General features: G+C 58.0%; 1 protein-coding gene across 1 annotated transcript in view; it reads right to left on the minus strand.

Moving 5' to 3' along the window:
• The window catches only part of WNT7B (Wnt family member 7B), a 99,711-nt gene extending 86,411 nt beyond the window's left edge, over positions 1-13,300 (minus strand). Inside the window, exon 1 of the mRNA XM_081330819.1 lies at positions 12,980-13,300. Within this exon, the coding sequence (XP_081186945.1) occupies positions 12,980-13,050 (71 nt within the window). The 5' untranslated portion in view covers positions 13,051-13,300. The remainder of the gene's footprint in view (positions 1-12,979) is intronic.
• Between the last annotated feature and the right edge of the window lie 3,790 nt (positions 13,301-17,090).

Here is a 17,090-nt window from a genome sequence, read left to right on the forward strand (position 1 = left end):
AGTTGCCCACAACACACATATACACACATACACAAGTTCAGTAGGGTACTTTCCATTAGACATGGAAATAATGTACGAGAAATCCGGGCCAGAGAATTGCATCAGTTTTCAGAATGGAACCTTGTGCTTTGTAAAAAATATATGGCATTAATCCAATCACTCTTGCCGGAGTGTTTATATTCAGTGCAATGGAAAGGTTACATACATCTCATAAATGTTCGTAAAATTAAGTATGGATAAACAGATCATACTAAACAAGCCTTGTGTTTCTAAGGTTGCATAATTAAACCAGGAAAATATTAAGCCTATATTTTACTTTCCAGATGAAATCTATGGTTTTATGGCTGCAATTCTGATCTGCAAAAAAAAGAGCCCTTTCTGGGTATGAAGGACTAGAGTTTAAATGAGAAACCAATAACTTCCCTAGACTACATGTGTCCATGCTACCCGTAACTAATTCAACAACTGACATTTATACGCCACAAAAAATGGCTGTTTGGTCAGGCCACACTTTAAGTCCTGTGTCCAGTTCTGGACATCAGTTTAAGAAGGAACCAGAGGAATTGGGACAGATCCAGAGAAAGGAACAAGGGTCAGGGGACTAGAAAATAAATCCTATGAAGAAGGAAAAGGGAAGGAGTTGGACACAACATTTTGCCTTGATAAGGCTGAAAGGTTGTAACACAGAAGTCTTACTCTGCCTGCCTGCCTGCCTGTTTGCCTGTCTGTCTGTCTGTCTGTCTGTCTCTATCTCTCTCACACACACACACACAAACGGGGGGGGGGGTTGGGTTTCAACTTGTAGGACGTGGAATAATGGGTTTAGGGTACGAAGAAACTGGATTCTGGCTGATTTTGAGGAACCAAAACTCCCTAGCAGAAAGGTTCAACTTTAGATCCAATCACCCAAAGAAATAATCTTTCAGGCATCTTTGATAAATACCCTGTTCCTACTTTTCAAAAGCCACTTTTTTTGCCTATGAACGACCAGATTTCATTTTGGAGGAATGGATCTGAGAAATAGCAAAACAACGCCATCTCATTTTTGTGCCTTCTACATGCTGGATGTACTATTAACCTCATGATGTATAAGTTTCAAATCTCTTTATAATTTCCAGATTTGCCCACTTCTAAGGATGAATCTTTTTTTTAAAAAAAAAAGTAAAATATTTTTTCATATCTATTTTGGAAAACTTCATACTGTAACTGTGAAGGACTCACGTCCACTAACCAGTTAAAAGCACCATTGGCTCCAACTAAGATGCAGTATATTTAATTGCAATTTATTTTGATGGGAGACCTGTAGGCCCAGCGAGGCAAGCCAAGGCCGTCACTAACAGCCTTCTTGGGGCATTTACGGACAATCCGCAAGATTCCCGAGGGCCTTTTCTCTGACGGTGAGACATTACACCACAGCGTAGGAGTGAACTAAGCAGAAGCGAGTAAAAAATAATTGGTATTTAAACGGCTCATTATAAAAGCCATTCTCGTATCCATACCTCAAGATACGCATTTGGTGCCGATTATGAAGGAAACTGGGGAACTTCACCTAGGCGAGCTAACCCTGCCGAACGGAGCTGGGGAAAAGCCGCGGGTTGGCTTCTTCGCTCGTCTCCCGAGGGGGGCGCGGACGGGGCAGGTGAAGGGAGGCCGCCCCCGAAACCGGGGCTCCGCAGCCAGCCCTCCCCGGATCTGCTCTAAGGCAAAGCGGCCTCGGGATTATTATTCCACTGCTGGAGCTTTCCTGCCTCCGGACCGTATAATTATGTCACACGGCCAGGAAAGCCGCCAGCATCTGGGCTGCGGTCGGCAGAACTTTTGTTTCAAGACCCGCAGCTATTTATAGCGGGAGAAGCGGGGAAGGAGGGCCGGCCCCTCCCCTTCGTCGAGGAAACGCGGGCCGGGGGCCCAGATTAACTCAATCCCCCCTCCCGGGTCCGACGGGGGCCGCCGGCGGCGGGGGGAGGCGGGCGGCGGGGCGCCGGCTGCAGGGAGCCCGCCACCACCCGGGCGGAGTCCGGCGCGGGTCCCGGGCGGCCGCCCCTCCTCCGAGGCCGGGGCGGGGAAAGAGGCGCGGCCGGGAGGGGCGCGGCGGGCGGACGCGAGCCGAGAACCGGCGCTCCGGCCGGCGGGGGGCAAGCGAGCGGCCCGCCGAGGCTCCGGGCTGCCGGGCCGAGCTCCGCCGGCGTTGGTAAGGCTGCCACCACGGCCCGCCACGAGCGCAGCCCCAGCCCGGGCCGCCCCCTCCGCTTCTCCCCTCCACGCCAGACGCCACCTGCTCGGCCGGCCGCCCCGCCGGTTCGCCTCCCCGGCAGCCGCCTCGGGCCAGCCCAGCCCAGACCCGGCCTGCGGGTCGCCCGCAGGGCGGGGAAGCTTTGCGCCCGCTCCTCTCCGGGGGTCCCCGCGGCCGAGCCCGCCCGCCGACAGCTCGCCCGAGGCCGGCAGGGGCGAGGAGCCGCCGGCGCGGGCCCCGACGCCCGAAAGCCCTCCGGCCGCGGCTCCCGGCGGAGAGGCGAGCGGGCGAGCCGCGGCTCCGCCGAAAGGACTGGAGGGCCCGGCCCCCCTCGGCGGCATTGCCGGCCCGCGCCCCAGGCCGGGCACGGGGGCGGTGGGGCTCCCGCCGCCGGCCCGCTCGAGGGGGACCCCGAACACCTGCCCGCAGCGCCGCCCCGCCCCCGCCCGATGCGCACTAAGCGGCGGCTCCCCTCGGCCCGCCCCCCGCCGCCCCCGCCGCGGACTCACAGGCAGCTGCCGCTGGTCAGCAGGAGGAAGAGCTGCGGGCAACCGACGGCCAGGCAGAGGCGGCGGCGGCGGCGGCGGCGGCGAGGGGCCAGCAGGAGCATCGTGGGGCGGCCGGGCGCCGGCGGAGTCTTCCTCGGGCCGGGGCGCCCCTCCGGCGGGCTCTGAGTCGCCTCCTCCTCCTCCTCCTCCTCCGGGAAGGCGGGCGAGGAGCGGCGCGCTGGCCGCGGGCGGGAGAACCGGCTGGCGGGGCCGCCTCTAGGGCCTGGCCGGGAGCTGCCGGGCCCCCGCCGCCGCCTGCGGCATCTGCCTGGCTTCTCCCGGAGAGGCGCCCCCGCCGCTCGCCTCCTCCCTCGGGCCGCGGCTGTCATTGGGCGAGCCGGGCCCCCCCCCACGCCTCCTCCCCTCCCCCTGCCGGCCCTGAGCCGGAGGGGCCGCGCGGGCCGCGCAGCTGAAGCGCGGGGAGCCGGCCCGGCGGTGCCTCCCGCCCCCCCCTTTCGCCGCGCCCGAAGCCCGGCTGGAGGGAGGGGCTGGGCGAGCCCCGCGCAGGAGCCGAGTGGGCCAACGGCCCGCCGAGCTTCCCCGGGCCGTGGGAAGGCGGCTGCGTGGCTGTCCCGACGCCGCCCCCGCTTGTGTGAGGCGTGGAGAGTCCCCCCCCCCCGCCGCAGAAGCACCGGGCGTCTTCTCTGGTTTCAGGGTGCGCACGTGCATTTGTCCCCCCATAAACCCGCCCCCCCCGCCCGAAGCACCCTCCGAAAGGAAGATGGGCTTCCACGCCTTCCTCCCAGACGGCCGCCGATTGTCCCGTGGCGGCCAAGCGGGCGGGGGCTCAGTCCCGGCGCAGAAGCCCCCCGACGGCGCGCCAGGGCGGACGAACTGGGCTTTCCGAGGGGAAGATCCGTCTAGGAGGGGGAGGAGGAGGAGGAGGAACCGGCCGTAGCGTTGCTCTGCTGTAATTCAGCAAAATTCAGCAACATCCCCCGGGGGACCGGGAGAATCGCCCCGATCAGATCAGATCACAACAGATCCGAGACAAACCAGCCTTTGCTCCCGGGGAAGCCCGGCGCCCACCGGCTACGGCCACCTCCCCGGGCGCCCCCTTCCCCCTCGCCGCCAACGCGGCCTCTGCGAGGCGACCGGGCCGCCTCTACCTGGCGCAGGTGAGGCCCGCGCAAAAGCGCTGCCCCGGACCTTTTCCGCCAAAGGAGAGGGGAGGGTCTTTCCGAGCAAAATGCCCCCCCCAGAAGCTTGCAAAAACGAATGCCAAGTGAGGAAGGCGATGCCCCTCTCGTCCATCAGGAGACGGAAGCTGGCATCAGCTCTCCCGGTGGCAGTCCAGATGCTCAACTTCGCGCCCCATCATCCCCAGGCAGCGTGGCAGACTAGCGGGCCCAGAAAGCGCCTGCTTGGGACATTCGCACGTGTCCTTTTTAAGGCGGTCGGACTTTGGAAGCGGACCGCTCTAGACAAAGAAGGTCTGGCGGGAAAGTTCTGCCTCGATTTTCACACCGGAGCCCGCCGCGTGTTGAACGCCCTCGCCCCGAAAGGGCCGCCGCCGCTTCTCCGGACTCTCTTCCCAGGAGCCAATGCTGGAGCGGAGAAACGGCTCTTTTCCGACTTGCGGGTCTGAACGATTTCTGTGACGACCCCAGCCGAAGGGAGAGGAAACGTAGACCCGGGCCCGGGCCGGGAGATGCGTTTGGAAGGTCGTTTGCCTTCCGAACGCCTCTCTGCTTTAGGTTTTGGTTTAGTTCTCAGAAGAAAACTGGCCGCGTTCACACAACTAGGTCGGTGAAAACCACTGCAGTAGCCTCTCCTAAATCTAAATTATTGGAGCTAATCTTGGTCAGGGTTAGGAAGCAGGAGAACATGAACCTATTCTGCGACCCAGCCCTTTAAGTCGTTCTACTGTCCCGTACATTGTCTGAATCGAGAAAAGGGGTTCAGACGAAAGCCAAGGCTGGTTTACACGTAAATCACATATACTTGGTGGAGCAGTGGGCTAATGCCGCCTTAAGTAACACCAGCTGCCTGCAATTAGTGCAGGTTCGCATCCCACCAGGCTCAAGGGTGACTCAGCCTTCCATCCTTCCGAGGTAGGCAAAATGAGGACCCAGATTGTTGGGGGCAATAAGCTGACTTTGTAATAATGCCGCTTGGGGGGGGGGGAAAGCCCTAATAGGCAGGCATATACATCCAATGAAGGCTACTGCTAAGCACATTTGATTTATGCTTAGACTGTAAGCCGCCCTGAGTCTTCGGAGAAGGGCGGGATATAAATGGGATTAAAATAAAAAATAAATAAATAAATAATACTCAACGGCTACGCGGTAACAGATGGAAGCAGTTCCGGAGGCCGCCCAGCCGCAACGCCCGGGTTTCCGCTCAGCGCGCCCGAACTAAACCGTGCTCGGCTCTGCGCATCGTGTGAACGGGCACGCGAGTCTTTCCTTCGCTTTGCTTCGGAGTAAAGAAGCATTTTCCTGCGGTCCCTTCCGCATCGTCCCTCAGAAGGGAGGGCAAGGAAAATCCGGCTTCGCAAGTAATGAATCGCACCTGTCCGTACAATTTTGTTTCGTTTAAGTTTTAATGGAAAATCGCCTTCAGTTCGTTCCGGCGGGGTCCGTTCGGGGTTCGCAGCCGCTCCTTCCTCTTCCAGGGACCGCTCGGGCCATTTTCATTACGATTTCGATTTACTTTTAATGTATTTATTGTGAGCCGCCCAGAAGCACTTGGGTGAGATGGGCGGTTTGTAAATAAATAGAAAAAAATGTCGCCCTTTACTTCGCGTTGGTGCTTTTTCCTTCGCAGGAACTCTTCCCGAGAGAAACGGCAGCAGCCGACGGGTGGGCGGAAGGGAGGAGGCCGCTCCGAGGCGCCCAGGGCTTCGGAACGAGCGGAGTCCCTCGGCCGAGCCGTCTCCTTCGGGCAAGGGGGCGCGTGGCGGGGCTGCGGAGGGGGCGACGAGTCCCTTCGCACGAAGAACGGCACGTACGTGCTCCAAAGGGGGCCTCAGGAGGAAAACAGATAAAAATAGAGGAGGCACAGGGGGGGGAATTAAAAAGTAGAGGGGCGAAAGAGGGCCCGGCCCCTCGTTGGGCTAAAGAGAGAGCCCAGCCGCATCTCCGCTCCGAACCGAGGCTTTGAAAGACGGGGCTTCTCCCCCAGGACCGGAGCCCCTTGAAGGAACGCGCGCACACGCACACATCAGTCCCCGCCAGCGCCGAACCTCGGCTTAATTGCGCAGCTGGGATCCCCCGGATCGGGCAGGCCCTCCAGTTGCGGACTTCTTTTGGTCCTTCCTGACTGCATAAGATCACTCTAAGGGGACACCGTCCTCGCGGGGAACGCGACGAAATCCCGCGCGACATTCACCCACCATCTTTTTCGGTTCCTGCATCACCGGCGCCCCCACCCCACCCCACCCCTCGGGGCTCCTGCCTGGCGGGACTTCCGTGCCCGTGCTCCCCGTTGACCCCTTCGAAGCGGGCCCGTGGTCCCACGGCCCCCGGCTCGTGCACGATGACCCTGGGCTTTGTGGTGGGAAAGCCCGGCTGGTCTGGCGAGTTCGCCACCCCGCCCGTCTATCCACACGAGCCCAGCAAACGCCCACCTGCAGGGAACCCCCGGCGCACTGGACGTCGTAGAAGGGAGAGCGCTGGGGAATGGATTTGGTGGTCTCCGGACTGGCCCTGCGCGCTTCCTGCAGCCCAGGCAAGCGCGGGATGGAAGGCCGCGGCTCTCCGAGGTCTCAGCCCCGAGGCAAAGGCTCCGGAATCGGGGCGTCGGCCAAGAGAGCGAGGCTCTCGGGTGCCCTGGGGGCCTTTGGCAGCTGCAGAAACCCCGCTGAGGACCGTCTGGCTTGCGGGGGACGGGCAGGAGACGGTCGACGATCTGGCTGCTCCAGACCCTGCGCAAAAGCCTCCCGGCTTGGCCAGCACTGACCCGGCCAGGGAACCTGCTCTAACGGCCCCGCCGTCGTGGCTCTGGCCGCCGGGGCTTGGCGCAGCGGGTGGATCCAGCGCCAGGCTGTCTTCCGAGTCGCCGCGCTTCGGGCCCTTCTTTTTCCGCGGGAAGAAGACGCGCTCCGCCGAAGCTGGCCGTCTTTGGGAGACAGAGCGACCCCGCCATCTGCCAGGGACACACACACACACACACACCCCTGCAAGGAACCCCCGTCCCCTCTTCCTGCCTTTCCTCACCGGGGACTTCCAGGGCCGCGTCCGTCTTTACTGGCCTCGTTCCGCCACGGTGGCTTTTCTGATGTCTGAGTTGGGCTGGGGTCCATTCCAGCAGAGAACGGGGGAGCGTCAGCTCCTTTTGCCTCGAGAACAGGGTGGGAGGCCACCAGGAGATCCCGAGGGGGCAGGCGAAGTTCAGAACCCGTCCCCGAGAAAGGCAGTGGCAAACCTCTTGCTCCTTTCCACTGGATCGATATCACTTCTCTCGGTTCGGGACCGTCATCCCACATATGGCGTCCCCGTCCCCGGTTTTGCTTATGACGGTCAACCTGCGGGGAAGGCTGGGCTGGGGCTGGGACTGGGGCTGGGGCTGGGGGGTAATTGGTCCCAACTCAGGGCAGCTAAAAAGTAGGTAGATGCAAAAGGCAGGATAGGCAGCGGTTGGAGAGAAGGAGGGTACTTATTTATTTATTAGACCAATTTAAATGGCTTCCCGACTTACTCCCAACTGACTGCGGGCGGCTTACACTATTAAAAAGAACATTAAAATCCACAACTTAAAAATCTAGAAAAGCCAAGCCAGCCAGCTAGACAGACAGACCGACCAAAGACGGACGAACAGGTGGATCAGGCGCTTGGTCCGCGCGCAAGCAGCGAAGAGAGCCGCCTGCACGGACCACAAGGGTCCGTTGCGATCCCGCCCTACCAAGAGCTCTTTCGCATGCTTGGCCGGCTGGCGGGTGTGCCGCCCGTCGTCTGGACGGGACCTTCCGGGCCGCGCCGTCTCCCTCGTGGCCGCCGCCGGGAAGGGGCGAGCCCAGCGCCCAGCCTGGAGCCGGCGCGGGAAGGGTCCCGCCCGGCTGCGGAAGCGACGCTCCAGTCCGGGACTCGCCCAGACGCCCAGCAGGTGCTTGGCGGCCGATCGATCCCTCTGTAGCGATCGCGTGGGATCCTTTCCTTCCAGTTGTCCTTCCAGGGAGCATCGTAGAAAAATGATCCCTCCCCGTCCTTCGCTCCTATTGCAACACAACGCTTCACAACTCACAACGCCAAGCTAAACCGACTAAAATCCTCAGCGCTGCCTCGAGGATCCGCAGAACCACCGCCGCCTCCTCCTTCTTCCTGCCCTAGATTCAGGAGCGAGCTAGATCCCTTTCCTCGGATCCCGGAAAAGGTGGCCAGAGTTTAGTGGACTGAAATATCGGTTTCTTCTCTTTAAGGCTGGGATGCCAGCCGCCAAAGGGCCTCGGGGCTCTCCTTCGCACAGTTGTGGCTGCCATATTGACTCTTTTGACCGCCCTCCCTCTCCGCCCCCAGACATCCCCGACAATTCAGAAAAAGGTGGAAACACATTTAATCCTATTGCTTGGGGGGGGTGGTTAAAAAAAGTTGGGTTTTAACCAAACAGAGGGGACAGACACAGATAGAGAAGTCATTGTGCAAAATGAGTTTTGGACAGCAGATAATGGTGCAGTTTTGAGATCTGAACACCCTTCACCTCTGCCTATGCAGGAGGGAGAAGAAGAAGAGAAACTCAAAAAATTTAAAAACTAAAAAACAAAACTCAGTTCGCAGAAGACAGGAAAAGAGTTCCTCAACCTCAGAAACCTTCGCACTTGTGGGCTTCGACCTCCTCCTGGCTGGGGGACTCTGGGAGTTGAATTCACTCCCCTTAAAGCTGCCGAGGTTTAACTCTGGCTACAGACACCTTCCGGCTCTTGCCGAACCTACCCCGAACAGCTTGGAGTCCGCCCGCTATGCGGCTCCCTTAACGGGCCACAGGTTGAACCCAAGTCTCTCCCTGCAGGCGGGCCTGGCAGCCACTTGACAGGAGGGGCAGAAGAGACTCTAAGCTGTGCTGGGTTCTGGTGGGCCCAATGCACACGCACGACAACAAAGACCTCTGTAACGTTCAGGCACAACCTCAGTAATAAAACCTTAATTGCTTGATTAATTGCCCCAGGAATGGTTGGGTGCCACCAGGGATCTTTCCATCTGGAAACAACGGGCCTGAGTTGTTTGGGGAGTTGGTCTCACGCGGTAAACATGGATCTCCAGCAGAAGGGCGCCCAGAGAGACTCACAGGCTGAGGCAGCCCTGTGTGCTTCAGGGTGCCCTGTCCTTAAGACTGCTGTGCGCACCTGGACACAACACACACCCAGACAAAGAGGGAAGCCGCCCGAGCGTGGCTCTTCAGACGGAAATCTTCAATGCTGATTAACACACCGACAAACTGGATGAGTCACTAGATACACAAATGAAAGGAAGGAGGGTCCATTTGTAGGTAGTCCTCAACTTACGACCAGAATTTATGTTGCTAAGTGAGGTTTTGCCCCATTTTATGACTTTCCTTGCTGCATTTGTTAAGTGAATCACTGCAGTGATTAAGTTAGTAACATGGTCGTTAAGTGAATCCGGCCTCCCCATTGACTTTTGTCAGAAGGTCACAAAAGGGGATCACGTGACCCCGGGATGCTGCGACCATCATAAATATGAGACAGCTGCCAATTGTCTGAATGTAGATCACATGACCATGAAGATGCGGCAACCGTCATAAGTGTGAAAATGGCCATAAGTTCCTTTTTTCAGTGCCACTTCAAACGGTCACTAAACAAACTCTTGTAAGTCGGAGAGTGCCTGTATTTCCATATTTCCCAGAACAACAATCTACAAACGTATTGTGTTAGATCTGCCCTAGTTGGGCAGTTTGATTCATTTATTGGTTTTGGGGTTTCTCTGCCTGGTGCGCTGCTTTCTCCTTCTCCTCTTTTCCCTGCTGCAAGGCCGCAGCGGTGCCTAAGGGTTTTAAACAAGTCAAGAGGTTGGCTGCCATTCTGTATACAATGGCATCATTCTGTAGTCCTCGATTGACAATCACAGTTTTTGTCATCAAGAAAAGCAGTCTCACCCAATTTTACGACCTTTTTGCGAAACGGCAGCTGTAAATCAAAATGTGTTTGTCCGCATAATGTGTCCGTCTCGGGGGGGGGGGGCTCAGCCCTCTTTCAAAAAGGGCACCAGGCCCCTCTTTTAAACAGCTGCTCGGCATCCGTTCGGGAACGGCGGAGGTCAGCCTAGGAGAGGCTCAGGGGTCACTATGGCAAGAAGGTTCCCCAACCCCGATAACTGGCTGGCTGGCGAATTCTGGGAGTTGAAGTCCACACATCTTAAAGTTGCCGAGGTTGGGAGACCTTGCGCTACAGGGGGCGTTGTGGGCTTTCTGCTGTTTCTGCTAAGGTGATGCTTACGGAATTGTGGGGTGGGCTATTTTTACCGTGTTAATTTTGCCAGCTCTATTCTGATTCCGGGTGCTGCCAGCCCTGAGGAGAGAATCGACCTGGCTGCCAGTGTTTCCATGCGACTCTGGGTGCAGCTCGCTCCGTTTTGAGTCCCCTCCACCCTCCTGCTCTACATTCACAAGCCTGGCCTGAAGAACCGCTTGGGTGAAAAGGCGAAAGCACAGAGCATCTTCACAACTGTGTCGTGCAATGGGTGGCTAAACACACCGCCCATTTTCACCCAGCCCTGGCGGTTGTTTTGCCCTCTGAAAGGGTAAGTGGTGTCGGGCAGGGGGGAGGGGCGAGAAGGGTGACTAAAGCAGAACCATGATGTTGCGATGGAAGCATAATTAGGGGCATCACCAAGAGTCCTGGTGGCACAGTGGTTAGAGTGCAGTATTATCGCAGGCTGACTCTGCCCACTGCCAGCAGTTTGATCCTGATCGGGTCAAGGTTGATTCAGCCATCCATCATTCTGAGGTCGGTAAAAGGAGGACCCGGATTGTTGGGAGGCAACAGGCTGACTCTGCAAACCGCTCAGAGAGGTGGGCTGTAGAAGCACTGTGAAGTGGTACAGGTACTCCTCAACTTACAACAGTTCATTTAGTGACTGTTCAAAGTTACAGCGGCACTGAAAAAAGTGACCATTTCAGCATCCCTGTGATGAAAATTTGGACGCTTAGCAACTGGCGTGTATTTATGAATGGTCTCAGTGTCCCAGGGTCACGTGATCCCCCCTTTTGCAGCCTTCTGACAAACAAAGTCAATGGGAAGGCCAGATTCGCTTAACAACCGTGTTACAAACTTAGAGACTGCAATGACTCCCTTAACAACTGTCGCAAGAAAGGTTGTAAAACGGGGCAAAATTCAGTTTGCTAATTTCACTTAGCCACAGAAATCTCGGGCTCAATTGTGGTCGTAATGCGAGGACTTCTTGTACATAAGTCCAGGTGCTCCTGCTCTGACACTCAGAGAGGCCTGGTGCCCCCCCTCCCCGCTACTCAATTTCACCCTGGTGAGTGCACCGCCTGGGGGAAGAAGGGGCGGAGCGAAGGGGGGGGTCCCCTCTTGCTCTCCTTCCTACACTCCTCCTGGGTTCAAAGGGGGAGGGGCCAGAGGAGGTGCTCAGGGCAGCACAGCTTGCCAGCTCATTCACTCCGAGGCCGGGAAGGGAACCAGGCCATCCGGCAGCCTGAATGTTTTGGATGAGCGTTTTTAGGAAGGGGGGGAGCTCCAAGCCAGGCAGGGTTTCCTCAGGGGGGTCCACAAAGTCAACTCGTTGGCCAGAACGTGACCAAAGCACCCCTCGCCACTGAAACACACCTCAAAAATAGGCAGAACTTTGGTTACGCCGCCGTGTCCACCATCTTGCCTTTTTTGACCTTGTTCCGCAGAGCCCCCTTGTGGCTGAGGTTGGAATAAGGCAGGCATTATCACTTTACCTGCAGTTTGCAGCCAGGGGGGGCGGGGGGGCGGGGGGCCCCTCGTCGGTTGTCAAACAGCCCTCGCAGCCTCCCGGGTCCCTGGATGTCTGGGGGGGAGGACACCCGCCTAATCCCCCGCCTGCCAAAAAGGGGCTGCGGGGAGGGCGGGTGGAGGAGGAGGAGAGGCAGGGATATCAGAAGCTCTACAGGTAGGAACTCGGCTGCCGCGAAGGAATGTGGAAATTCAACTAAGGCGGGCAGGCGAGTGCGCCGAGCCAGCTGGCGAGGGCGCGGGGAAGGGGAAGAGGGAGCCAACGGCGGCCCGCACCGCTCCGGGCGCCAGAGGCCGAAGCGGCGGCAGCTCTCCGCTCCGGGCCAGGGCGGCCTCCCGGGACCACCGCTCACCCGGGGCCGCCCTGCAGGCTGCAGCCGGACGAGGCGCTCAGCCGGTCGCGCCTTCCCGGCAGGGCGTCTCCCCCCCCCAATCGCCGCTTCGGCAGGTTGATGGGGAGGCGCTCGGGCGGCGCGGGGGACCCCCCCCGTTTCTGAAAGCAGCCCGGGGGCGCCCGCGGAGCCTGCAAGGGGGCTGACGGGATCCGCGACCCCCGGGGCGCACCTGCCGCCGGACGATCGGCTGAGCCGCCGGGACACCCCCCGCCCCAAACGACCCCCGCCGCCTTCCGCGGCGCCCCTCCCGGCCCCCTCCTCTCGGACGGAGACGCGCCGCGGCCGCCTTCCACCGGGCCGGGGGGGGCTCGTTTCCTAGCGAGGGGGGGCTCCGGAGCGCGTTTCCTCGGAAGGCAGAGACGCCGCCGATCGCCCGGCTCGCTCTGCCCGGGAAGCCGCGATTCCCCGCCCGCTTCCGTGGCCCTGCCCTCGCCGCGCTCCGGCCAAACCTTCTGCCCGAGAAGCCTCGTGGCCGAGAGGCGACCTTCCCGCGGCGCCCTCGCAGGACGGGGGAGCGGAGCGGCCGGATCGCGCGCAAAGCCGGGGGCTCCCAAGCTGCGCGGCCCGGCGCCCGCCGCCCCTCTCTGCCCCCGAGCGAGGCGCCCCTCCCGGCCCCCGTTCTTCCAAAGCGAGTCCCGCCGCTTCCGGGGGGGGGGAACGGAGCCTTTAGGATCCCGTCAAGAATTAGGAAGCCGCGCAACGCCGCCACGCAGCCGCCTCGCGCCGCCTTCCCAGCACCGTTTTACGGCGCCTCTTTGGGAAGCTCGGCGGAGCCGCTCCCGGCCGCGGGCAGGTCGCCCCTTCGGTCCCTTCTCCGCTCCGTTCCCCCGGGGGCGACCCTCCCTCTCCCGCCTCCCGGAGCCCCCCCGACGCCGGCGCGCCCGGGCTGCGGAGCCCCGCGGGGACTCACCCGAGTTTGACGTAGAGGACGCCGAAGCAGAGGAAGACGTAGAAGACCCACCGGCGGGAGTTTCTGTGCATGTTCCGGGAGGGCGGGGGGGCCGCGCGGACCGCAATCGCGCGCCGGGGCTGCGGGCGGCGGCGGCGGCGGCGGCCTCGGCCGATTAAATGCCGGCCAGGCGCCTCTGGGGAGCGGCTGCCCCGGGGGAGCCGAGCGGGAGCCCCGCAGCCTCCGCGCAGCGCGGGCCGGGCCCGACCATGCCGCCCCCTCCCGAGCCGAGGCGGACGCCCCAAGTCGGGGCCGGCGGCAGGCTCGGCGGTGCGCGGCGGGCGGGCGGCGGCGGCGGCGGCTCCGGCAGGTAACGCAGCGCGCCTCTCGCGACCTGCAGCGCCAGGTAGGAAGCGCGCGCCCGCGCCCCGCCTCGCCCCCGCGCGCCCCCTCCGCCCGCCGACACACCTCGCCCGCCCGCCCGCCCGCCCGCCTCGCTCCCGGGAGAGCTGCTGGCCGGCGCTGGGCGTCCCAGGCCCGAGGGGGCCCCTGCTCGGAGCCAGCCCAGCCCCCCCCCGCGCCCTTCCCCCGCCGCGCCCCCCCCCGGGGCCGGAGCCCCGAGCGGAGAGCCGGAGCGCGATGGATGGGTCGGCTCCCCTCTCCCGCCTCGGGGACTCTGGGCTCCTGCGGAGTGAAAAGAACAGGAAGCAGATACGCAGGAAAGGAGCAGCTGCAGAGATTTTAAAAACTGCAGCCGTGAAACTCATCTCCAGGAGAGCATTCTCCGTATCTGCCCAAAGATAATAAGGGCCACCGATTTTCAGACCACCTTGCATAGCCTTAGGCTGGCTGTCCACCCCCCACCCCCCACACACACACCAGTGAACTCGATGGGGCTTGCTCAGGAGGAAGTGGCCAAAGGTTGGAGCGTAATATTAGGGGAATAGGAGTTAGATAAATTAATTGCATTTGTTTCTTTCTTGTTGATTTCGTGAGTTATACCTTTATAGAGCATTGCCTGTGACAAGCCCACTTAAGTAACCAGGATTGGTGTCCAAGTACCACATTTCATATTTGTATCCAGACTGCATCTTTGCCGGGTGGGGGGCAGCATTCCCGTGGTTTCCATAGCTTTGGTTCAATAAGCCAGAGCTGGCAAAAAATAAGCCATAGATCATGGTTTACAACCAATGAGTTGTAAGCCAGATTCATAGTTAATATGTTTGGAAATCCAACTTTTCCAACAGCAACTTATGGTTCAACAAACCATGATTTAGCATGGTATTTATGCTCAAACAATAAGCCAAAAGCAAATTCCTTGTGGTTTAGCTAACAGCCTCTAACTAAGCCAGCTTCCTTTTTGAAAGCAGATGGGGAGAACTGGAAAGCATGCGTGTCGAACAGCTGAGGTAATATCAGTTCTAAAAAGGGGGTTAACCTCCTGGTTAACCAGACCCTTTTTAAAAAAATCAACCGAAAGGTCATTCCCAGAGTATTGCAGTCTAATAAATTGATGGATGAAGTAAGCCTGGTGAATCTCAGTTATTGTTCTAATCAAATAACAGCAGTACAGCTCAGCAAGTTAGAAATGTGGGATTGTGACCACAGTCAGTTCTCATCCTATGGAATTAAGGGATGTGCACATAGGTGGGGAAGAGGCATTGTGTGTGGGGGGGGGGATCAAGAAGGCGGCTGCACCTGTGCAACCAAAACACAATACAAAGCTGCTATTTGGACTTTGTGAGCTTCTTCACGCCTGTGTCGTTCCACCCAGCAGCTGTTTTGTTCTGCAAGTGTAATTATATACACAACCACCTGAAGTCCGCTGCCCTCCTTTTATCAGGCATGAGCCTTCGTATGCACTGAGTTCTTCCCGAGAATATGGGATGCTGGGATATACTGGCAGTGTGGCCCCTGGCAATGGACACGGGTGTGTGTGTGTGTGTTTTGTCAATGCACAGATTTTCTAAGTGCCATCCAAGATGTTCCACTGGTGCCCAGTGTGCCAACAGCCCCCAGGGCCACCTCCGCCCCTTTATGCTGGAATCTTTCAACTTCAGTGTTTAGTTCTTGATACGTTGTGATCTTCTCCAATTCTTTTATCTGCTGTCCTTCTGTCCTCATCAATTGTCCACACTTTCATCTTTTCAACCACAATTAAATCTGGTGTGTGATGTGTTCAGAAATCACATAATATTTTAACCTGCTCGTTTTCGACTGATTTTTCCACTGTACAGAGTGTTCCTACCTGTCGTTCGTTACTGGCACATGGTCGTTTTTACAGATTTTCCAGTGAATCATTTTGGTGAGTGTGTTGTTCTTTGTAATCAATTTATGCACTCCTCTTGCACCAGCTGGAGTATCTGTTCTACCGTTTCTCCTGCTTTTTTGCACAATCTGTCCTTTGAATCCTTTGATGATTGCCCTTAGGGCTCTTTTCCCCAGACCACAGTGAACAGATGACCAGGGCACCTCCCTTTCGCCTCCTCCTCGGGAAAAGGGCCCGTCTGCTTCTTCCTAATAAAAGGGCCCAAACCACCTGCTCTCTGGATTAACAGGAAGCATCTTATCAATCAGCCAATAAGGTGCAATCTACAGCCATCCATCCCCTCTTTGCAAACCACCCGGTGGCCCTGTGTAAACAGCGTTGATGCTAATAAAGATAGTTGCCTACTCTGGCTCCCCTTTTCATCTCCCAGTGGTGCCCTGTGAGCTGGCCGTTGGGAGCCAAGTGTGAATAGCCATAAAAAACCATCCTGGAGCCAAGTCACTGCTCACTATTTACCCCACGGGGGGGGGGGCTTCAATGTGGCGCTCCCTGCAGGCACCATCCAGTGACCGGAGCCAGGAGGGTGGTCTGCTTTCCTCCAGACGATTTTAAGTTGCCATGGGAAAGACTAATTGGCCTCTCCCCAGACCCTGGGGAGTTAAAGCTTCCTTCCCAGAGCGTCTTCTTTGCTTTCCCTCTCCTCTAGGAGGAAGAGAGGCCATAGAGTTGTGCTTGAAAGTGACACTGTTCAGGCGTGGCTGCCATCTTTGACATAGCGGTTTCGTTCTCCGCCTACCTGCTGAGACACTTTCCTTGCAAGAAGGTTTGGGATAACAACTTCCATAAGCCCAACAGTGGCGAATGATGGGAGCTGTTGTCTAAAGCCTCTGGAAGGCACTAGGTTGCCCATCCACTCTGGGTCAGGCCCCTGCTCTTACACGCCACACTTGGGAGGGAAGGAAACCGGGAAAGTCAGGCAGGTGGTGCAGGAGCACCGGGAAAGGCCTGGCCTAGAAGTGGGCTGACTGAAGACCAGGACGGGGTGGAAGGAGCAGGCATGGAAAGCCATTCAGAGACGCCACCTGTCTCCTCCAGGATTCAGACCTTCTTGGTGGTGTCCACAAGGCCAGGGTCAAAACTGGCAAGATGCTGGTCAGTCTTTGCAGTCTCTTTCTCCCATCTGCGTGTGGTGTTGAATTAAAATGCCACGCTCGCCATCCTGAAGGTTTCGATGTCTTCCCCCATAGATGTTGGCGAACTTCCCCAGGATCAGATGGGGGAATTTTGCAACCACATTTATGGAAGCAAATCACACCTAGTTATGATTTTGTAGATTGTTGAATCCATAAATGGCAGTGCCTTACTTCAAAAGAGAGCCCTGGAGTACTTGGACCCTTACACCTGGAGTATTTCCACACTGAAAGCAGGGATTGTGATTATCCAAGGGGAGCACCACACTGGAAGTGGCTACCAGACTGCGCTCCTGGCTCTCCCCCCCCCATTCTTAATCTCATATTAATGTACCTTCATTGTTTATTCCATTGTTTCTCTTTATTGTCTCATTACTTGATACGGTTGTTTTCTCTTCATTTCCCTGTTTTTACTGTTGTAAGCCCTCCAGTCTAGCCCCTCAGTGAAATAGGCAGCAAATAAACTTAACGAACAAACAAATAAATTATCATTGAAGCTTATGTTCATAGAAGAGAGGTTTTGAGTGTAAGTTCCTCTACATCAGGGAAATAGGTGTTCATCTGATTACATTCTGCACGAAGAACATCTGAAGAACTAAGTAACAGTAATACATAGATGATTTCCACCAGAGTTTGTGCAGCCTGTTCCTTATATTCCTTGGTTCTGTCTCCT

Source organism: Vipera berus (genome assembly GCF_964194415.1).
Source record: "Vipera berus genome assembly, chromosome: 6".
Classification (NCBI taxonomy): Eukaryota; Metazoa; Chordata; class Lepidosauria; order Squamata; family Viperidae; genus Vipera; species Vipera berus.